At 47.8% G+C, this 24,583-nt stretch overlaps 1 protein-coding gene across 1 annotated transcript in view; it reads right to left on the minus strand.

The window, feature by feature from the left end:
* The window catches only part of CD99L2 (CD99 molecule like 2), an 81,672-nt gene extending 59,182 nt beyond the window's left edge, over window positions 1–22,490 (minus strand). The window contains exon 1 of the mRNA XM_023725508.1: window positions 22,439–22,490. Coding sequence (XP_023581276.1) covers window positions 22,439–22,490 — 52 coding nt within the window. The remainder of the gene's footprint in view (window positions 1–22,438) is intronic.
* Window positions 22,491–24,583: the final 2,093 nt, after the last annotated feature.

A 24,583-nucleotide genomic window follows, 5' to 3' on the forward strand; every position in this document is an offset into this window, starting at 1 on the left:
TTTCAGTTGGCAGCCAGTCGCCTAACCACTGCACCACCAGGGTATAGCCTGCTTTTTGACTCAGTGTTACACTGGGATCAGTTGACTGTGTCACTAGCGAATCTTCGAAAGACCCCTTGAATGGCTATAAAATACGACTTCATATGGATGCATCACAGCTTACCACTACAATTCACAGAGACCCCTTCCCAACTGGTCTGGGCATGCAGCGTGAGTGAGAACTCTAACTTTGTTGTGTTGAGCCACTGAGATGTGTGGGGTTGTTTGTTACCACAACATTACCTAGTTCATCCTGACTGATAGAACATTCACTAATTTTAATGATGCAAAGAATCCTGAAGAAGAATTTCTTTCATTAACAAAGTCTTCCTTGATGAATCCCACCCAAACTGAATTACTCCACTAACTAAACACTTGGTGCACACCTTGTTCAACAGTTAATTTCCATGTCATTTTCATCTCCTATCTGTATGTAATTTTAATGTCTTTTTCAGATGTGTTTCTCCAGCAGGTTTCTTCTGGATCTTCCCAAGGTGCTCCACTGATCCAACCAATACAAAACACCCTTTCGGAGAGCCCTCCATGCAAAGCCAACCGGGAGATGGCATGTGCTTGTGCCAGCGTCACCAGCAAGACCTCTCTTGCCTTCCTCAATGAAGAGCTATTTTATAACCTTTGCAGTAAAGATAGAGGAAAATAATCAGACTTCTGCTTTGAGAAATTTTCTTTTACAATGACTATTTGTACGACCGTTGTGATCAGGGCCACAATAGATGGACCTGGATAGAACGGAAGAAAAACACAAAAGAGAACTCAAATTCTTAAGAAGTCCAGACTTACTGGACCAGATGAGACTGGGGGCTCCCCGAGACTATCGCCCTGAGACACCCTTTAAACCTTGAACTGAAACTATCCCCTGAGCTCACCTTTTAGTGAAATAACAGACTGGCATACAAAATAAAGGATATTACCTGTGAGTAAGGGGCTCCATTCAAAAACCATCTATATGAGACCCAAAGGTCAACAGTTACTCAAAAGCAAAGATGAGAAGATAAGGGGGCAGGGAAACTAGAGTACTGGAAATGGAACAACCAGAACGCACGTAAAGAGGATGCTGACACACTGTGAAAAATGTAACTAATTCACTGAACGATTTGTGTAGAAATTGTCAAATGGGAATCTAATTTGCTGTGTAAACTCTCACCAAAAACACAATAAAATATTATTTAATAAAAAGAAGAAGAATAGCATGCTGATTGCAGTGTGAAAACACTGGGAAATTTTAAACCAGTAAATAATATGATGACACCTGCATTTTTAAACAAATGACTATCTATATAAGCAAGGAGATGTGGGAAAAAACCCTTTCAAATATGTTTGCATCTTTGGCCTTTGGGGAGAAGGGAGGGAAGGAGGAGAGAAGACAGCTGCTGACTGAGAAGGCTGGTCGCGTTCTCACTGCTGGTGAGGCGTTTGAGTTTGTAAGTATTAATCAAAATCACTCTTGATTATAGCAAAAACAACCTTTGCTATAATTTTAATGCAATTAACTAGAATATATGGTAATTCTGAGCAATCTTGCTCTTGAGATTAAAGAACAGCCTGCCAGGAAACATACGAATAAAGCTTTAAGATCAAAATTTGCATAATTAGGTTCCTTCCCCACTCCACCTCCCTCCCCCCCAACCCCCAGCTTCTCTGGCTAGAAGCTCTACAGAAAGAAAGGGGATGTTTAAGTCAGCAAGCCTACATCCCGGGCTGGTGCCCTGAACTTCCCTCCCAGGTTGGAATGTTCTTTTCTGCACGCGTGTCCGTGTTTCTACAACACATCCCTGATGGACAGCCAAAGAAGGGGACGCATTAGAGAGCGCAGGGTTTGGGGCCCGGTTCTTGGAGGCAGGAGCTCAAAGGTAGCACCGCCTTCCAGCGATGACAATGAAGCTTCCTGGCTGCTGCGCCCCTGCGGAATTTGTTGGTCCTGCTCTGTGGAGGTGTCATACTCAGTACCTGAAAAGATACCATCCTGAGCCATCCATCAAACCCCAAAACGACAGGTTCTCTTTATGAAGCTTTATTGCTTGTTTTTTCTCACATTTGTTCGGTGTATTCAAAGGTGAAAAACTGCAGACACATCCAAGTGGCCAACTGACGTAGAAAGCATTTTCAGGTATATTTTGCAAACACAAAAAAACAAGTGCCATTTTAACCATTTTTCAGTGTACAATTCAGTGACATTAATCACATTCACCATGTTGTGGAACCGTCACCACAACCCCTGTTTCCTAAGACTTGGCATCATCCCAAACAGAAACAATAAAGCCACATCTTCCCCTCCCCTCAGCCCCTGGAAACCACTAATCTGTTTTCTCTCTCTGAAGATTCGCCTATTGTGCACATTTTATACGAATCGTATCATACTGTCTTAGCCATCTAGTGCTGCTCTAACAGAAATACCACAAGTGAATGGCTCTAACAAAGAGAAGCCTCTTCTCTCACAGTAAAGTAGGCTCCAAGTCCAAATTCAGGGCGTCAGCAGCAGGGAAAGGCTCTCTCTCTCTGTCGGCTCTGGAGGAAGGTCCTTGTGATTCATCAGTCTTCCCTTGGTCTGGGAGCTTCTCTGCACAGGAACCTCAGGTCCAAAGGATGCACTCTGCTTCCGGCACTGCTTTCTTGGCGGTATGAGGCCCCCAACTCTCTACTTGCTTCCCGTCCCTTTTTCCTCTCAGGAGAGACAAAAAGTGGTGCAGGCCACACCACAGGGAAACTCTCTTTACATTGGATCAGGGATGTGACCTTAGTAAGGGTGTTACAATCCCACCCTAATCCTCTTTAACATAAAATTACAATCACAGAATGTGAGACAACCACACAATACCAGAAATCATGGCCCAGTCAAATTGATACACACATTTTTGGGGGGACATAATTCAATCCATGACACATATAATATTTGTCTTTTTGTATCTGACTTATTTCACTCAGCATAACGGTTTCAAAGTTCATCCATGTCGTAGCATGTATCAGAATTCATTTCTCTTTATGGCTGAATGATATTTCATTGTATCAGTATACCACATTCTGCTTATCCGTCCGTCTGCTGACAGACACTTGGGTTTTTCCACCTTTTGGTTACTGTGAATAGTGTTGCTATGAACACTGGTGTACAAGTAGCTGTTTAAGTCCCTGTATGAAGCAGATTTAATGCCTGATCACAACTAAGGTCCTCATCGCATACCCACCCCCACCTCGCAGGTCCAGGAACTGCTGCCACCAGAAAGGCTCCATCTCCCACACCCCTGCATTAACAGGGGCTGTGACAGCCAGGGCTACTGCCTCACCCCCACCTCACCCCTATCCTAGCAGCCCTAGAGTCCGTAACCCTCTGGGGACACCTGCATTGATCTTGGAGAGAAGAAAAGACATCAAGCAATTACTTTCCAGAAGATGTAACGAACAGGACTGTACACGTTCACTCCAGAGAAGAGGGAGACATGCCAGGAGTGAGGGCACCACATACACCCTCAGGCACAGGCTGTGCGCCGAGTGGTCACGGGACCCAGTGAAACCATCCCCACCCCTCCCCTTCCACCCTCCTTCTCAATGTAGGGTTTTCCACTCTATCCCGTACATGAGAAGATCTTTAACATTTAAAATGTCAAGAGTCCCATTTCTTTTTAAATAAGTGATTCTTGGATGTGCAATAAGGTTTAGGCTGAAAGGTTCCTTGGCTCGTAGATGCTGCATAACTCCAGTCTCTGCCTCCATCTTCACATGGCCATTGTCTTAGGCTGGGTTCTCTAGAGAAGCAAAACCAGTGAAGTATGCAATTATATGCATACCAGGAGCCCTGGTGGTGTAGTGGTTAAGAGCTCGGCTGTTAACCAAACGGTTGGCAGTTCAAATCCACCGGCTGCTCCTTGGAAACCCCGTGGGGCAGTTTCAGTCTGTCCTATAGGGTCGCTGAGTTGGAATCGACTTGACGGCAACGGGTTTGGTTCAGTTTTATATATATGAGAGAGATTTATCTCAAGGAAATGGCTCACGCGGTTGTAGAGGCTGGCAAGTCCCAAATCCATGGGTCAGGCGTCAGCCCAGAGGCTTCTCCTGACTCAATAGCTGCAGGGGCTGATGAACTCAAGATCAGCAGGTCAGATGGCAGGCTGCTGGCTCACAGGCTGTAGAGGCCAATGAATCCCAAGATAGGCAGGTAGTATGGGAAGCTGCTGGCTCAAGTCCCAAGAACCGGAGGTCAGATGATGACAAGCCAGATACAGGTCCAGAGCGAGTAAAAGCCAGTGAGCTTTGTCAGAATGTCCATATATACAGGATGCAGGCCACACCTCCAAGGAAACTCTCCTTACAACTGATTGGCTGATCACATCTGATCACATCATGGAAGTGATTACATTATATCACAAAATGGAGGACAACTATATCATCACATAACTTCCAAACTACATCATTACATAACTGCCAAACCACTGAGAATCATGGCCCAGCCAAGCTGACATGCAACCTTAACCATTACAGCTGTCTTCCCTCAGTGTCTGTTTCTCATCTGTTTTTATCAGAATACCAGTCACTGGATTAGGGCCCACCCAAATCCAGTATGACCTCTATTTAACTTAATTACATCTGCAAAGCCTTATTTCTAAATAAGGTCATGTTCAGAGATATTGGGGGTAAGGACTTCAACAGATTGTTTTAAGAGACACAATTTCATCCACAACAGGCCCTGATGACACCTTGAATTCATACTCCTAGTCTCCAGAACTGAGCTTGGAGAAAACAGAGATCATCATTTGCGCTATTTTCTGCTTTGAAAACAAATGCAGGAAAAAGGAAGAAGACAGAAGAACAGCTGGTTCTTTTTTTTGGAGACCTTCAAGATGTGGCTCCACACCAGAGACTACTCAGATAATTAAAAATATGTCCTGACTTCCCATTCAAGATGATGGACCAAGCACTTAAATTTAGACCGTCTCTTGAAAAAAAGCCCTGGTGGCACCATGGTTAAGCACTTGGCTGCTAACTGAAAGGTTGGCAGTTTGAACCCACCAGCTGCTCCACAAGAGAAAGATGTGGCAGTCTGCTTCCATAAAGATTTAGAGCCTTGGAAACCCTATGGGGCAGTTCTACTCCGTCTTATAGGGTCACTATGAGTTGGAATTGACTCGACAGCAGCAGGTTTGGTTTGGTTATGGGTCTCCTGAAACCCCTGGGAAATTTCAGGGAAGAAGCACATAAGTAAGTACTTTCATAAAAGTGATAAAATCAAGAGGGGCATGGGGAGGGCATCAGCAATCCAAAAATTCAGGTGAACCTCTAAAAAAATGAAGAGGAATGAGATCCTAATAACATATAAATTAGAGTCAAAGGAGCTGAACACCATCAAATATTGGAGAAGATGTGGAGAAACTGGAATGCTCACACATTGCTGGTGGGGGTATAAAATGGTACAACAACTTTGGAAAACTAGCAATTTCTTAAAAAGTTAAACATAGTCTGGGAACCATGGTTTCTGGGGACATCTAGGTCAACTGGCGTAACAGAGTTTATTAAGAAAATGTTTTGCATCCCATTTTGGTGAGTGGCATCCGGGGTCTTAAAAGCTAGCGAATGGCCATCTAAGTTGCACCAACTGGTCCCAACCCACCTGGAGCAAAGGAGAATGAAGAACACCATGGACACAAGGAAAGTATTAGCCCAAGAGACAGAAAGGGCCACATAAACCAGAGACTCCATCAGCCTGAGATCAGAGAAAGTAGATGGTTCCCGGCTATCACCAATGACCGCCCTGACAGGGAACACAACAGAGAGTCCCTGATGGAGCAGGAAAGAATTGGGGTGCAGAAATAAAATTCTAGTAAAAAGACCAGACTTAATGGTCTGACTGAGACTGGAGGTACTCCGGAAGGCATGGTCTCCGGACTCTCTGTTTGCCCAAAACTAAAACCATTCCCGAGGCCAACTCTTCAGTCAAAGATTAGACTGGACTATGGGACATAAAATGATACTCGTAAGGAGTGTGCTTCTTCTTAGCTCAAGTAGATACATGAGACTAAATGGGCAGCTTCTGCCCGGAGGTGAGATGAGAAGGCAGAGAGGGTCAGGAGCTGGTTGAATGGACGCGGGAAATCCGGGGTAGAAAGGAGGAGTGTGCTGTCACAGTATAGGGAGAGCAACTAGGGTCACATAACAATGTATGTATAAATTTTTGTATGGGAGACTAACTTGAATTATAAACTTTTACTTAAAGTACAACAATAAAAAAAAAGTTAAAGATATACCTACTCTGTGAGTCAGCAATTCCACTTCTAGGTCCTCATCCAAGAGAAATGAAAACGTATGTCCGCAAAAAGCCTTGTACTCAAATGTTCATCGCAGCACTATGCACAATATCCAAAAGGTGGAAACAATCCAAATGCCCATCAAGAGATAATGGATGAACAAAATGTGGTCCATCCATGCAATGAAATATTACTTTGCCATAAAGAGAAATCAACACGAGTGAACCCTGAAAACATCCTGCTGAGGGAAACCAACCGGAAACAAAAGGACACCATTTGTATGATCCCACTTCCATGAAACATCCAACACAGGCAAGTGGACAGACCAGAAAGCACAGTTACCCAGGGCTGGCGACTGGGGGTAGGGCAGAATGTGGACTGACTGCTAATGGGTATCGTGCTTCCTTTTGGGGTAACGCAAATGTTCTGGAATTAGATCGTGGTGATGGCTGCACATCCTTATGAATACACAAAGAACCACTGAACTGTATACTTTAACAGGGTGAATTTTATGGTATGTGGATTATATCTCAATTTTTTAGAAGCCATGAAGACAGAAAAACGCATTTCAAGATCACAGGTTCACAGGGAAGCCAGTGGAAAGGCGCTCTAGTCTGAGACTGCAGGGAGCCGGGCTGCAGTCTGGTTGGCAAGCTCCTGCTCCCAACTAAAACCAGGGCTGGCCTACATAATGGGAAGAGGGAGGAGGGGCGAGAAGCGTCCAAGCACCCAGGGCACGACAAGGAGGAGCAGTAGGTCAGACGTCTTGCTCACTATAAATACACCTGGCCTCTAACCAGGGCCTGAGCATGGCCACCAACGCGTGGACCAGGGTGTACTTCCAGGCACCGGTGTGTTGTACCTTGCCTGAACACAACAGAAGCGTTCTGACCCTGCTGCTGGGGATTCAAATGTCTGCAACTCCAACCCTATTTTCAACAACCTAAGGAGCTTTCGTTGAAAGGCAATTGTTCAGTGAATGCTTTTCATAGGCTATGGAGACAGAAAGTTAGCACAGGACTATTTAGTCACCAAACACTGACGATGTGCCAGGTACCAGGTACTGCAGGAGACAGAGAGATGAGAAAAGCCGAGCTCCTGACCTCAGTCTTGTGCCGGCAACACTGAACTAGCAAGGCTCTGACGTCTTCATGTGCCAGATGCTATGCAGTCACAGCGCAGTCACCAGTGCTGCCCGGTAGGCCTCAGGGAGTGGCTGGCAGCTGAGCTGGGCTCAGAAAGGTGCTCTCTGGGAGCAGAGTGGGAGGGCATTTGGGCAGAGGAAACCTCCGGAGTCAAGCCTGAGAGGTCCAGGAGCGCCCCCTTCTCAGAGAACAGTGAGATCTGAGTGAGGAGGGGGAAACCAGGAGGGCTGGGACAGAGGGCATGGTGGGGAATGGCCAGAGAAGAAGAAGAGGAAGGCCATATTGGGTAAGGGGTAGTTGAGAGGGGTTGCAGGGGTGTGAGGATCGTCAGCATGACCTACATCTCTTTCTTGGCATATGGGCTAGGATGGGTACTAGACCATCAACCCAGACGGACAGAAGCTTGGGGGAGACATGCTGTGTCTGGGTCTGCACATGGCGGCCTTGAGGCCTCATCCCAGTGGCCCTCCACTGAGCCCCCTTCCTTGAAACACACTGTCCTCAATCACCACGACATTTTCCTCCCCTGGTTCTACCCTATCTCCCTCATGACGTCTTCTCAGTCTCCTCTGCTGATTCAACTTTGTCCACCTCTTAAATTCATGTACACTCACGCCCTCAAAGTGATCCCACCTGTTTTTGTGATGTCCGCTCTGATTGCTCCCCAAATCTAAATCCCTGCACTCAGAGTGACTCCTGAGCTCTGGACCCTGGGCTTCCTACCAGACACGTGTTCTCTGCCTGACCACTGAGCCCAAACCAAAAAACCAAACCTACTGCCATCGAGTCGATTCCGACTCACAGTGACCCTACAGGACAGAGTAGAACTGCCCCACAAGGTTTTCACGGAGCGGCTGGTGGATTCGAACTACCGACCTTCTGGTTAGCAGCCGTAGCTCTTAACCACTATGCCACCAGCACTCCAGATCTGTTTAAATGCTCCAGCGTTCACTGCCATCTGTCTCCTCCCATGGTGGCCCATTTTCTGAGTTCATTACTTTGAATCACCTCTTACTTGACTGTTTTATATTATTTCAACCCTCAAAAGACAGACGATTTCTTACTCAAATCTTCCAGAGCAGAGAAACGAGAAAAACTTCCCATTTCTTTTAATGACGTGAACCTAGACAAGGTAGCACAGCGAAAGTAAACTAGAGACCAACCTCACTTTTGAATACTGATATCAAAATCCAAAATGAAATGCGAGCAAACAGAATCCAATCATGTACTCTTTAAGAACTACTGCAAATCAAAACCACAAAGACACCACTTCACGTCCACTAGGATGGCTGTGATTAAAAAGCAAAAAGAAAAACAGAAAAGAAGTGCTGATAAGGATGTGGAGAAACTGGAACCCTCAATCATTGCCGATGGGACTGTAAAATGGTACAGCCACTGTGGAAAACAGTCTGGCAGGTCCTCAAAGAGTTAAACGTAGACAGAGGTGAAGGTTGAACAACGTGATGAATGTCGTTAATGGCACTGAACTGTACACATAAAAAACACTGAAACGGGCAAATGTTTTGTTTTCTATAAATATTTACCATAATAAAAAAGAAGTTAAATGGAGTTATCATATGACCCAGCAATTCCACTTCTGGGTATTTATCCAAGAGACTTACAGGCAGGGACTCAAATAGATACCCATACCTCGATGTTCACGGAAGCACTACTCGTAACAGTCCAAAGGTGGAAACGCCCAAGTGTCCATCAACAGATGAATGTTGTTGTCGCGTGCCATCGAGTCGACTGCAACTCACAGTGACCTCGTGTGACAGAGGAGAACTGCCCCATAGGGTTTCCAAGGCTGTCATCTTTACGGAAGCAGATCGCGACTGGTGAGTTTGAACCACCGACCTATCGGTTAGCAGCCCAGCACTTAAGCACGCCTTCACAGACGAATGGAGAGAAACACGTGGCGCGTCCATACAATGGCATATTACTCAGCCATAAAAAGTAATGAAGTGCAGCTACATGCTGCAGTGCGGACGGCCCTTGGCGACGCTATGCTAAGAGAAAGAGGCCTCCAAGCCTGACAAGGCCACGCACTGTACAATTCTGTTTCTGTGAAACGTCCAGAATATCAGAATGGGCAACAGGCAAATCCACGGGGACAGGAAGCAGATTAGTGGTTGCCAAGGGGAGGTGGGGGAAGAGGGTGGGAGCAGGGAACGCCAGTGACAGGAGATGTTTTGGGGAGGTGATGAAAACGTTCTGGAATTAGACAGTGGTGATGGCAGCACAACTCTGTGAAATACCAGATGAACTGTATGGTATGTGGAGATGCAAGTGTTTTAACACGTGGGAGGGGCAGGGAGACCAACCTGCTACACAAAGGCTCCTGCCACCCAGAGGCGGTGGGTTATAAGGAAGGAGCGCTGCACAGGCCCATCTGTGACTTTGGGCTGGTCCCTTTGTGACTTTCTGCCTCTGTTTCCTTCTTTAGAGGCAGCATTGTGATGGTTTGCGAACCACCCCCCGACCCCGGACAGCCCTTCTTTCTCTGTCGAGGCTGGCACCTGGCTGTCGCCCCTCGTCTTGAGGCCGGCCTCTCCTGACTTCAAGTATTTTCCCTCCCATTCCTTCCTTTTCTCTCTCCATCCCGAGTCATCCATGTTACCATGGCCGGGGTATCCTCCAGATCCTGCCCTCGGTTCCTTCACCTTCTTCCTCATCTCCGACACCCTTCACTCACCTCACTTGGCTGAAGACAACTCCACCCCCACCCCCACGCTGGACAGGGAGCTGCCCCACCTTGGAAGTCCCACTGTTATGGCCTTGGCCTCTCTTCCCAATCCTCACCTGACCTCCTGCCCCATCAGACCTGCAGAGCCGGCCAGGCAGCCCTGGGTCATCCCTTTCGCTCTCTGGGAGCCTTGGCCTGACTCCTCCTCCTTTCCCACTTGGCGTGGTCTCAGCTCTGTCACTGCACAGACCCTAGCCAGCACCAGCAAGCCCTGTCACCATGCTCTGCTTCTGCCCCCATCCCCAGCTTTGGGAGGAGATCATACTTTCTACCCCCACTGGACTGCGGGCCCCTTGAAGCAGGGCCAGCGTCCGATTCCCCTCTGTCGGCCCCGCACCCCCCGGAGGGGACTGGCCGAGCCATCGATCAGCCACTGGCCTTGCTCCTTTCTGGGGTGGTGCGACACTGCAGTGACAGGTCCCATATCACTGTACTCACTGGCACTGGCACGGCTGCCAGCGCAGGGTTTGCAAGTAGAGCCAGGCCCTTAGGGTGACTTGGCAATTCATGTTTCCTTAATCGGTTCCCCTTGTCCCCCAACAATGGTGCTCCTCCCAACAATGACGCCCTACCTGTCTCCCTGCACTCTCAGCAGAGCCTCTGTCTCCTTCTTCAGAGTGTGTACGTGTGACAACCACAGCCACAACAGTTGACATTAACTGAGCACTGACCAAGGTACAGACCTCCTCTCTCCCACCTCTCCCTAACGAGGAGGAGCTCAAATCTTGTCAAGGAGTCTAGGGTGAACTCCAAGAGTGGGCTCAAACTGACAGCAATCCACAAAGATTGGCTGTGATGTGATTTACTCCAGCATGTCTATCCTGAGGCAACGTGACGCTGATAGAACGCTTGGTGACTCATGAGAACGCTGAAAACAGACAGGGGAATTACAAAGCATATGTCTATCTCCACGGCAGTGCTTCTCCAATGGGGGCAATTCTGTCCCCAGGGGACATTTGACAACGTCTGGAGTTATTTTTGGTTGTCAAGACTGGGGGAGCGGGTGTGAGTGGCATCTAGTGGGCAGAGGCCAAGGATGCTGCTAAGCATCCTACAATGCACAGGGCAGCCCCCACAGAAAGAGTTACACGGCCCCAATGGCAATAGTGTCAAGGTTAAGAACCCCTGCTCTCTAGCCTCTTACCCAGGAAAGAAAGTGCTCAACCCTCTAAGTAGAAATAATCTGAGGTGGAGAAAGGCAAATCCCTAGGCAGCTCCACCTTGACAGGCAATCCAAACCCCTTGAGACCCACACTTCTGGAACTCCTCCAAGGCAGCTACATGCCAGGCAATGTGCTCTCTGGAGGGGCCTCCCCCATGGAGAAAGCCTATGCTGACAAGGCCAGGTCTAGCTCACAGAACATCAGTTCTGGAAGGATCTCCAGAGACTGCTGGTCCACCTGCCACACTGGAGAGAGAACCTGACAGCTGAGGGCAGCACAGCATCAAGTGAAGAGGCTGAAAATGAAGAGGCCGCCAGGGAGCTAAGCTACTAACCCGCACAATAACGATCATGCAGGACAGTGACTGTCTCATCAAAAAACCACGGAGCTCAGGGAAGTGTGTGTCAGAACAGAACCACAGGCAGTTAATGCCCCACAGAGGAGGCAGCACTTCAGCCAGGCCTTGGAACCTGAGCAGGCTTGTGTGGCCGTTTTAAACATAGCGAGAAATCCCTTGACACTCTCCCAGTGAGAGATGGGGTATGTGTTGTCGTCCCTTGAATGTGGACTAGCCTCGGCGATCCATAGCCTAACAGAAAGCGGGAAAGTGACACTGTGTGACTTTCAAGGCTAGGTCATAAAAGGCCATGTGCTAGGCATGCACCCAAAAGAATGGAAAATAGGTGTTCAGACAAAAACTTGTACACGGATGTTCACAGCAGCACTGTTCACAATAGTCAAAAAGAGGAAACCGTCCAAATGCCCATTAACAGATGAACGGATAAACAAAATGCAGTATATCCATATAGTGAAATATTAGTTGGCCATACAAAGGAATGAAGTATTGATATATGCTACAAGGTGGATGAACCTCAAAAACTTCTTCCGTGGAAGAAGCCAGATGTGAAAGGATACATATTATATAATTCCATTTATATGAAATATCCAGAATAGGGAAATTCATGGCAACAGAAAGACTAGTGGTTGCCAGGGGTTGGGGAAAAGGCGAAATGGAGAGTGACTGCTTAATTGGTATAGGATTTCCATTTGGGGTGATGAAAAAGTGCTGGAATTAGATAGTGGTGATGGGTGCACAACATTGTGAATGAACTTAATGCCTCTGAATTGTACACATCAAAACAGTTACAATGGTAAATTTTATGTGTATTTTACCACAATAAAAAAAAAGTTTAAAAAAAGCCATGTGACTTCCACTTTGTCCACTGGAATACTCACATCTAGGGCCCTGAGCATCCATGTAAGAAATTCAAATACCACCACCATGCTGTAAGGAAGCCCAAACCACCGGGAGAGGCCGTGTTTACGTGCTCCAGTTGATAGTCCCAGCTGAGCTCACCCTTCAAAACATGTGAGTGAAAAAGCCCCCAGATGATTCTAACCCCCAGCCACTGGAGACTTCCCAGCTGAGGACCTAGACATTGTGGAGCAAAGAATGTGCCCTTCTGAATCCCTAACCCACCGAATCTATGAACATAACGAAATGGTTGTTGTTTTAAGCCAATAAGTCTGCAATGGTTTATTATGCAGCAATAGGTAATAGGAATAGCTTTTAACATGGTGTCATGGATTGAACTGTGTCCCCCAAAAATATTGGTCAACTTTGCTAGGGTAATGATTCCCAGTATTGTATGATTGTCTACCATTTTATTATCTGATGTGATTTCCTGTGTATTGTAAATGCTATCACTATGATCTAATAAAATGCGTTAGCAGCAGTTATACTGATGAGGTTTACAAGATTAGATAGTGCATTCCCTAAATCTTAAGTGTTAGCGACACAGGGGGTTTGAACAGTCCCATTCTGGCAAATGATGGCCTACGTTCTTGACCTCGACACTACTGCCATTTGGGGCCTGTCACAGATTGAATTGTGTCCCCGCAAAAATGTGTGTAGCAGCTTGGCTAGATCATGATTCCCAGTCTTGCATGATTGTGTAATCTGATGTGATTTCCTTATGTTTTGTAAACTCCAGCACTATGATGAGGTTATACTGATGATGTCTACAAGATTAGATAGTCTCTTAAGCCAATCTCTTCTGCGATATAAAAGAGAGAAGTGAACAGAGACACATGGGAACCTCACACCACCAAGAAAGCAGTGCCTGGAGCAAAGCGCATCCTCTGGACCTGAGGTTCCTGCACAGAGAAGCTCCCAGACCAAGGGAAGACTGATGCATCCCAAGGACTTTCCTTCAGAGCCGACAGAGAAAGCCTTCCCCCGGAGCTGATGCTCTGAATTTGGACTTGTAGCCTACTTGACTGTTAGAAAATAAATTTATCTTTGTTAAAGCCATCCAGTTGTGGTATTTCTGTTAGAGCAGCACTAGATGACTAAGACACATGGGGAGAAAAGGGGATGAGGATCTTCTACACGGAGAGTATATCATGAACAATGGAATCCTTGTGGCTCTCGTGACATGCATGATGCTTATGATGGATAGCTTCCAGATCTGTCTGGACTGTAAGCTCCTTGAGGGCAGGGTACATGTTTTATTTAGCTCAGTTTCACCCACAGTGCCTCATACAGGACCTGGCTCAGTAACTGCTCATTAATGCATTAAACCAGTTGCCATAGAGTTGATTCCAACTCATGGCGATCCCACGTGTGTCAGAGTAGAACTATGTTCCATAGGGTTTTCAATGGCTGATTTTTTGGAAAATAATTTTCCAGGCCTTTCTTCCGAGGTGCCTCTGGGTGGACTTGAACCTCCAACCTTTTGATTAGCAGTTGAGCACATTCATCATTTGCACCACCCAGGGATTCCATTGTTCTAGATATTGGTGATAAAGCAAACAACAATAAAGTCCCTGCCCGCACAGAGTTCTAAGTCTAGTGGCAGAGATGGTTACGAGCGTGGGGAGGGGAAATCACTAACTAGATAGACAAGTGTCAACTTTGGTGAAGGGAAGAACACACAATATAGGGGAAGTCAGCATAACTGGACCAAAGCAAAAGCATAGAAGTTTCCTAGACACAACTAAACACTTTGAGGGACGGAGTAGCTGAGGCTGGAGACCACAATCTCAGGGGACATCTAAGTCAATTAGCATAACATAGTTCATAAAGGAAATGTTCTACATCCCACTTAGGTTAGTAGCAGCTGGAGTCTTAAAAGCTTGCGAGTGGCCAACTAAGATACATCTATGGTCCCAGCATGTTCGGAGCAAAGGAGAATGAAGAACACCAAAGACATAAGGAGAATATTAGCCCAAAGGACTAAAGGACCACATGAATCAGAGACTCCACCAGACTGAGACCAGAAGAACTAGATGGCACCTGGCTACCACCAACAACCAGTCTGACAGGGATCACAACAGAGAGTCCCAGACACAGCAGGAGAAAAATGTAGAACAGAATTCAACTTCACATAAAAAGACCAGCCTTACTGCTCTGACAGAGACTGGAGGAACCCCCGAAACTATGGCCCCTGCACACTCTGCTAACCCAGGACTGAAACTATTCCCAAAGCCCACTTTTCAGACAAAGATTAGAAAGGTCTATAAAACAAAAAATTACACATGAGGAACATGCTTCTTAGTTCAATCAAATATACGAGACCAAATGGGCAGCTCCTGTCCAAAAAGCAAGACGAAAAGGCAGGAAGGGACAGGAAGCGGATGAGGAGACACAGGGAACCCAGGGTGAAAAGGGGGAGCGTGCTGTCACATTGTGGGGATTGCAACCAATGTCACAAAACATTATGGGTATAAATTTGTGAATGAGAAATTAACTAGCACTGTAAACTTTCACCTAAAGCACAATAAAATTCAAAAAAAAGTCTAGTGGCAGAAACAAACAATAAGCAAACAAACAGGTGAACATATAATGTCAGGGGGTAGACGCTTTAAAGGAAAAGAAAGCAGGCTGGGGGTAGAAGGGACTGGTGATACCACTTTAGGTAGGGGGGTCAGGAACGCCTCTCCAAGGTGGGAGCATTTGCGTAGAAAGTGGAAAAAGGGAGGCAGAGGAACATGCACCTAGCTGGGGAGGAGCTTCTGCGCCTAGCTGGGGAGGAGCTTCTGCGCCTAGCTGGGGAAGAGCTTCTAGCCAGAGGGAAGGGCAAATGGGATGGCTCAGAGGTGGGGAAGCCCTTGGCCTATTCCAGGACTAGCAAGGAGGCCAGTGTGACGGGAACAGAGCAAGCCAGGGCAGGGGCAAGCGCTAGGGTGGGGAAACCACGGGGGGGGGGGGCCAGGCTTTATTTTCATTACAACTGGAAGCAACTGGAAGGTTCTGGGCAGAGGAGGGACAAGATCCGATTGAGGTTTTTAAAAGCTCCCTCTGGCAGCTGTGTGGAGACTGGATGGTAGGGTGTAGGAGTGGGTGCCAGGACACCAGTTGGGAGGTCACCGTTGGGGGTCCAAGGCCCAGGCATGGGGACAACCAGGGAAGGGTTGAGAAAAGGCCGGAATCCGGATGGATTTGAGGGTGGTCACAGTGGCGAGCTGCCACATCACATGTGGGGTGTGAGAGAAAGAAGGCATGGAGTGGCTGGAGCCACCGGAAGGGCGGGGTCTGTGGGAGGAGCAGGCATGGAGGGAACAGCAGAAGCTCAGGTGCGAACAGGATCCCAGAGATGCCTATTAGCAGGGCTGAGAGTCCAAATATTTCATAGGCTGTGAGGAGCCCGGATGGTGCAGTGGTTAAGTAAGCCTGGCTGCTAACTGAAAGGTCAGTGGTTCTACTCTGTTCTATGGGGCCACTATGAATAGAATCAACTCCATGGCAATTTTTTTTTAATTGGCCAGGGCATTAACCCATTGGTTGCTAGATTATGGGGGGGGGGGTAGAAGTCCTAGAAGAGGGGCTGGTATTCAGTTGCAGGGGGCAGTATTTCAAACAGAAGAATTTCAATGTCCTAACCACCAGTCCTCACAACTGGACCAATAAGCAACATCATGATAAACAGAGAAAAGATTGAAGTTGTCAAGGATTTCATTTTACTTGGCTCCACAATCAACGCCCATGGAAGCAGCAGTCAGGAAATCAAATGACATATTGCACTGGGCATACCTGATGCAAAAGAGCTCTTTAAAGTGTTGAAAAGCAAAGATGTCACCTTATAGACTAAGGTGTGCCTGATCCAAGCCATGGTATTTTCAATCGCCTCATACGCATGCGAAAGCTGGACCATGAATAAGGAAGACGGAAGAAGAATTGATGCCTTTGAATTGTGGTGTTGGTGAAGAACGTTGAATATACCATGGACTGCCAAAAGAACGAAGAAATTTGTCTTGAAAGAAGTACAACCAGAATGTTCCTTAGAAGCAAGGCTGGAGAGACTTGATCTCACATACTTTGGACATGTTATCAGGAGGGACCAGTCCCTGGAGAACATCATGCTTGGTAAAGTAGAGGGTCAGTGAAAAAGAGGAAGACCCTCAACGAGATGGACTGATATAGTGGCTGCAACAATGGGCTGAAGCATAACAATTGTGAGGATGGCACAGGACTGGGCAGTGTTTTGTTCTGTTGTACATGGGGTCACTATGAGTTGGAACCAACTCCACGGCACCTAACAACAACCACCACCACCACTAGTAGAGCCCTGGTGGAACAGTGGTTAAGCACTTGGCTGCTAACTGAAAGGTCGGTGGTTCGAATCCACCAGCTGCTCTGCGGGAGAACAATATGGCAATTTGCTTCCGTAGGATTCACAGCCTTGGAAACCCTATGGGGCAGTTCTACCCTGTCTTACAGGGCTGGAATCAACTCGATGGCAATTTTTTTTTTTAACCACCAGTAGGACATCAGGCAACCACCAGGAAGTGCTGAGGAAGCAGCTGAATGTAGGATCCTGGGGTTCAAGGGCGAGATCAGGACTGGAGCTATAAACTGAGGAGTCATAAGCATGCAGATGGGATTTAAAACCCTGAGACTGGTTAAAAGCGCCTGGAAAGCAAGCAGAGAAGAAGTCCAAGGACCAAGCTACCCCACAGCCCTAAAGTCAGGGAGAGAAGAGCGCAAAGGAGTCTGGGAAGGAACCACGGGTGTCAGGTGATGAGCCCAGAGGAGAAAGTGTTTCAAGAAAGGTGTGATCAACAGGGTCCAATGACTGTCAGATTTAGCACCATGGAAGTCATCACTGACCTTGGCTGGGAGCAGTTCAGGGAGAAGTGGCAAGGAAATTAATGGGAGCCCCAAACTACAAGTCCGCATGGGAGGCTGTATGTGACCATTAGATTAAAACACAGGTTTTGTTTCTTTCTTTTTTTTACTTTTATTTTTTTGAATTTGTAGTTATTTTAATGAGTAAAAGAAGGTAGTCTGTAGCACAGCAAATGGATCTTTCTTGCCACAAAAATGAAAACAGCGTGTCTGTTGCTTTTTAAGTACCACTTTGGATTCGTGCTTTTTGTTGAGCAGGGAGACAGAGGAGCCAAACAAACGCGAGGTGACTGAGCCAGAGAAGTCAGAGGCCAGCTCCTGTAAGAAAGCCCAGAGCTCTGCAGGAGTCAAAGGGATTTGAAGAGCTACCATCAGAGCTGCTCAGGGCTCAGTTCTTCCTCGCCAGCTAATTCAGCTTGTATGGGCCCAGGTCACTAATCCAGCTGGCCCGTTGATTCTGGCGAGTAAAGGCTTTGCACACATCAGCCCCCGAATTCTCATCGGAACCAAAGCGAGGAAGCTAAGGAAGGCAAGCAGCCCTATAGCTGTGTGGCCTCCTCCCAGAGGAACTGGCTCCCCTTCGCCTTCTCATTCCCTCCCTCCGTCCCTCCCTCCGTCCGTCCCTCCCTCCCTCCCTCCCTCCGGGGAATACCCTGACTGCATGCCACTCATCTGCATCAGCAATTAACTGGCTACTCCGACAACCCTGTGAGGCCCAGAGATCAGCAGCCCCTAGGCAACAGACACCAGCAAATGGCAAATGGCGCAGCCACCCTGGAATGCAGGCCTGGTGTTAATTCCACCATCCTAGCCTAGCTGAAGCAGCAAGAAAAACTAAAAGAGGGTCAAAATGAGCCCTGTTCACACTTCGGCACTATTTTGGTGGCAGTGAATTCCGCACTGCGACAATACTTCCTGCAGGGGGGTTGTTGTTGTGTGTGTCCATGTGTGCAGAGCAGAACTGTGCTCCATAGGGTCTTCAATGGCTGTGGACTTTCGGAAGCAGATCGCCAGGCCTGTCTTCTGAGGCACCTCTGGGTGGGTTCGAACAGCCAACCTTTTGGCTAGCAATGGAGCCCTTAACCGTTTGCCCCACCCAGGGACTCCTCCTGCAGAGAGTACCCCCTCTAATTTGGAAAATGATCACAAAACAGAACCACCTAGCAATGCCAGCCAGATGCTATCTACCCTCTCCTTTAAACAGCTGTTCACTGAGCAGAGGCCTCTCGTGTGTGGGATTCAAGGGCAGCAGCAGTTTTCAAGCTTGTTTTTTTGTTTTGCAGCTTCAAAGCCCTCTGACACCTTATGAGAAGGCAGAGGAAGAAAATGAAGGGAAGCAGAAGTGGAAACGGGCTGAAGGCTAGAGTAGGGGTCCAGGCCCACTCATTCCTGCACAGATCCTCTGCCCTCCCCCATCTCCAGCAAGGAAATCAACACAACTGAAGCCAGGTACTGGTAAAGGCAGCGAGGAGGGGTACTTGCGGCACGGACAGACCCCAAAGCCTGTCTATAGCCCCAGACTGCACCCTGCTCCAAGCATGGCCATCAGCATAGGGCATGGGGCTCTTGGGAGACAGCCAGCGGCCCCCACCAAGGCAGAGGCGCAGGCTCCGATTTCCTTGTGAACCTGTTCAGGATCAAACCCAAGCAACAGAAATCCAGCCATCGCCCAGGGCCCCCAGGGATGCTTCTAAATGTTCCCTGCTGCACCAAGAACACGGCTGTGATCCAATCTCCTGCACGTTTATTTTAAAACCCTGACCTTAGATTATATCGGAGATTGATTTCAAATGGAGAAAGTGAAACAGCGTAAAGAAACATCACAAACTAGTTTCTTTAAAAGAATGAAGAGGACAGGATATTAAAATCTAACCCTTAGCTTCTGTATTAGTTTCCTATTGCTGCTATAACAAACTACCACAGACATAGTAGCTTAAAACAACACAAATTTATTATTTTACAGTTCTAGAAGTCAGAGGTCCGGAATTGGTCTCAGTGGGCTAAAGTCAAGGTGTCAGCGGGGCTGCTTTCCTTTCTGGAAGCTCTAGGGTAGAATTCATTTCCTTGCCTTTTCCAGCTGCTAGAGCCCTGGTAGTGCCGTGGTTAAGCACTCAGCTGCTAACCAAGAGATCAGCGATTGGAAGCCACCAGCCGCTCTGCAGGAGAAAGCTGTAGCACTCTGCTTCCATCAAGATTTACAGCCTTGCTTACTGGCCTGCCAGAGACTGGAGAAACCCCGAGACTATGGCCCCCGGACACCCTTTTAGCTCAGTAAAGAAGTCACTCCCGAGGTTCACCCTTGAGCCAAAGATTAGACAGCCCCATAAAACAAAATGGGACTAATGGGGCACAACAGCCCAGGGACGAGGACAAGAAGGCAGGAGGGGACACGAAAGCTGGTCATCGGGAACCTAAGGTCGAGAAGGGACAGGGTTGACATGTCGTGGGGTTGTTAACCATTGTCATAGGGCAACATACGTACTAACTGTTTAATGAGAAACTATTTTGTTCTGTAAACCTTCATCTAAGGTACAATAAAAAGTAAAAGGAAAAAAAAAATAAAAAGATCACATTTGAACTAAAAAAAAAAAAAAAAAAATTTACAGCCTTGGAAACCCTATGGGGCAGTTCTGCTCCACCCTATAGGGTCACTATGAGTTGGAATCAGCAGTGGGTTAGAGCACGCCCACATTCCTTGGCTCGTGGCCCCCTTCCTCCACCTTCAAAGCCAGCAATGGCGGGTCGAGTCCTTCTCACATCGCATCATTCTGACACTGCCTGCTCTTCTGCCTCCCCTTCCACTTTTCAGGACCCTCATGATTATATTTTCCAGGATAATCTCCTCGTCTCAATGTCAACTGATTAGCAACCTTAATTCCATCTGCTACTTTAATTCCCTTTTGCCACATAAGGTAACATATTCACAAATTCCAGGGATTAGGATGCGGACATCTTTGGTAGAATAACAGCCCCCTCTGAGCAACTTGGGGAGGGCCAAGGCCAGGTTGGGGGACAAGATCCCCTCCAGCCAGGCCTCTGCGGCAAGCCGAGAGCAGCCAAGGAGTAACATGCCCAGAACTGCAGAACAGCAAGACACGAGGCAGACAAGAAACCAGAACAGGAAAGCTCGCAAATCTGGAAGGTATCTCTCCTGGAGGCACAAAGACTGAAGCCAGCGCCCCAACTCCAACTCCCCTGAGCAGCCAGAATGGGCCTCAGCAGCAGCACCTCCACTGAACGCAACTTCAGGCCCTTCCTTAGCAGCCGCTGACACTGCCTCTGTGTGGTTTCTGTGCTTTTTAAACAAACCAAACATGGTTTAGTTACCTGGTTTCCAAGGTGATGGTGGGGAGAGGGATGTGACCTGTGACAACAACGAGGGGGACAAAAGCAATCACAGCAGGTGAGACTAAAAGGCAAAGAGTCCCTAGACCCTCTGTCTGTCAGGTGAATGTCTGGTGCGACCCTGAGCCACCGACGAAAGAGGTCCCCCTCCCTAGGAGCCACCTCTCGCTGCACGCTCCCATCCCATGGACCAGTCACAAACTCAGGCAGGAAGGGTAAAGCAGCTCTGGGCCCACTCTGCAGGTGTCCCTGCAGCCACCAAGGCTTATGCCTGGACCCCACCTGCCAACTCAGTGCCACCAGGACTTAGTGAGCCTCTGCTCTCACCTCCGCCCAACCAAACCCAAGGCCCCTGAAGACCAACCCAACGCAGGGGTCACCCGCTATCACTTGTTTTGCTTGGCCTGCACCGTCTATTTTTTATTGAGATATAATTGACACACCATACAAGTCACCCTCTCAAAGTGTTCAATTCAGTGGTTTTTAAGTACACTCACAAGGCTGAGCAACCATCACCACTATCTAGTTCCAGAACATTCTCATCACCCCAAACAGAAACTCCACACCCATTAAGTATGAACTCCCCACTCTCTCCTCCCCCGGCTCCTGGAAACCACTAATCTGCTTTCTGACTCTATGCAATTGCCTACTCTGGACATTTCATATAAATACCATCAGACAATATGTGGTTTCTCTCACTTAGCGTCATGTTTTCAAGGTTTTCACAGTGTATTTTTCAAGTGTGACTCGGAATGTCTTAGGTGCTGTGAATAATAATCACTAACATTAGAACAGAGCTTGCTGTGTGCCAGGCACTGTGCTAAGTGCTTTACGCTTTTGTACTCATTTAATCCTAACAGCAAGCCCATAAGGTGGGTATGTTGTTACCCTCATTTTATAGGTGAGGAAACTGAGGCATGGAACAGTTAAACAACTTGCCCGAGGTCATCACGGGAGCACTGGGCAGGCTTGCTCCAAAGCCTGCACTCTTCATCTGTAGGCTGGATTATCTCTCTTTAAGGTAGCAGGCACTCATCCGTTTGCCAATGTCTCAGGCTTATTCTCGGCCTGCTTCTCACATGTCTATTACCTGCCCAATACCTGTAGGTATCTGGATTTGTGGCCCTTGCTTTGGTTATTCACACCGACCTGAGTTTAAATCCAGTTCCGCTACAGACTTTGTGTGACCTCAGGTAAGTTACAAAACCTCTCTGGGCCACACAGTTGTCATCTGAGTTATGGGTTACCACCCAGTTACTTCTCAAGGTTGTATGCCAAGGGCCATTATGAACATCAGGAGGTGATATGGGTCATAGTGCCAGCCTTTCAGGGTTCTTACGGGGATACATGTGTGTGACGCACAGAGGCCAGGCCCATGGAAGGCTCTCAGGAAATGGAGCCCTTGTTATGATGATGACCACCCACACCACTGAGACTCCTCTCGGCTGCTCAGAAGACCAGCTTCCATTTCCCTAAGCACATACAGGCCACATATCTGTCCTCAGAGGGGTCTTCAGAACTAGTAAAATACACGGTGGACTGAAAAGCCATCCCTGATTAGGAAGGAATGACTTATTAACTGCCCTGTAAACTCCTGGCAGCCTAAACTCTGTCTCTACTTGCCAGAGTCTGGAGGGCTTTCACAAAGCATGCTTCGATGCGCTTCTGCATGCTTCCGCCCCCACGGAGGCCCAGGGTCAGGACTCCCGTGGCTCTCGGGCAGGCCCACCCGGACCACCGCCCCAGTGCCCCAAGAGAGCCAGCGGATGCCCACCCAGCACCCACTCTGTGTCTGTTCATTTCAACACAGCACCTCAGAAACTGCGACTGCCCTGACCCCAGGAGGAGACCACCAACGTGAAAATGAGATTTGGCATCGTCTTGTGGTCAAGAGATCCTGAAAACTGGGCCCCTAACGTGAAACAAAAGCTGCTTCTGCTTCAGCTTTCTTAATTAAAACAATAAAAAAGGTCACTGGTTATCCCAGCTCTGCCTCTTCCAAGCTATGTGACCACAGGCCTCTCACCTGTAATGCAGCGATAAGACCTAACCTGCAATATTGTTGGGGGAATAAGAAACAATATATGCAAAGCGCCTGGGACACAGCAAGCATGCAGCAGGTAGTAGCTGGTGGCAGGGCTACAGACCTAGGCATGGCCCACACTTGGTCCCCTTGAGACACCTTTGCGCGTTGTTAGGCATGATAATGGAGCAACCTGAGGTTCAGAGGACTTACTTTCCCAAGGGCAGTTGGCCAGTAAGTGGTAGAAGACCAAGATTGCCTCCAGGTCTAAGGCATTAGCGTACTGCTTAAAAGTAGGGACTCTGGAGTCAGACAAATCTGGAACCAAATCCTAGCTCCGCCACTTGATCGCTGGGGGACCTTTGGCAAGTTACTTCCTCTCTGTGCCTCTGATTCCTCATCTGTCAAATGGTCCCACTGATTCCTGACTTCCTCCACCACCCCCTAATTCAACCAGCATAACACATGACAGGGACACTCTGAGACCTGATCATTTCTATTCCTCATTGAGAACAATGTGCATACCATACTGAGGACTCTCAGAAGCTAGCCTTGAAAGACGTTCTTTGTTCCACCTTTTAGGTGCTCCCACTTTCAAATATTCCATGTCATTAGATATAAGTCAATCACATGATTACAGTTTTCCCACCAATGCACTGCAAAAAAAATAAAAATTTTATCCCAACTGGGAAAGATAAAAAAAAAATTCAACAACCCTGCAACCCCTTAGCTTGCTTTATTTCTCCTCATAGCACTGACAATACATGCCACATATTTTGATGTTTGTGCTTTGTCTCTCCCCCCACTAGAGCGACAGCAAGGGACCTTTGGAGACTGCTGAATGGCTCTTTTTGTATCAACTCCACGAGGCTTGGCCACATGAAAAACATTTCTGCATCTTTGGCCAAATTGCCTGGACTAGCACTGTGCGCTGTTTTTTTCAGTGATCCTTATATGACATAAATCTTACTGGAACTCAGTACTAGGACAAAGGTGCTTTTTTGCTGAGCTCATGTTTTTCACTAGCTGATTTTGCCCTCATTGTCAGGATGCTCAGAGCACAATTCTGTGCTCAACTGCAGTGTCTTCTTCAAACACTTTTTCTGATGTGTAGACGGGATATAAATAAGTGTAAGAAGATTCATTTAGTACCCGTTTGAGACCCTATTTTTAACCGCAGGCTGCATTTATTCTAAGAAAATGCTTCTCTTGAATGTGCCAGCGAATTCCCCGGGCTGCCAGTGAAAATGCAGTCGGCCTCAGGAGGCCTGGGGCGAGGCCTGAGATGCTGCCTCCCTAACAAGCTTCCAGGAGATGCCCCGTGCGGCTGGTCCATGGACCTCATTGGAATTGCAAGGGTCTAAGAAACTTGTTCCCTTGATTCGGCGGAATTTCTCTCCCCTCCTCCTTGGCAAAATCTAATCAATGGCTTGAAAACCTGACCGGGCACCAGAACCCCCGGGGAACTGGTTAACCTGTACGCCCCCGTCCCCCGCGATCCTTAGGGAAAGGAGTTCCCCAGGTGCTTCTGCGGCAGGTGGCCTCACAGCAAATGTTGCTGAGCCCTGCTCTAGGGAACGGGTGTCGTCTTCAAGGTTTTCCCAACTCTCCCGGGGACAGCTGTTGCCACGGTGGGGACACCTGCTTGTTCAGGATACTCGGGGGGGGGTGGGGGCCGAAATCATTCTGCTGCTTCTAGCCCCGGAGCCCCGCCCCGGCCACAGCGACCCATGGCGGGGTC

Source organism: Trichechus manatus, unplaced genomic scaffold (genome assembly GCF_000243295.1).
Source record: "Trichechus manatus latirostris isolate Lorelei unplaced genomic scaffold, TriManLat1.0 scaffold00323, whole genome shotgun sequence".
Classification (NCBI taxonomy): Eukaryota; Metazoa; Chordata; class Mammalia; order Sirenia; family Trichechidae; genus Trichechus; species Trichechus manatus.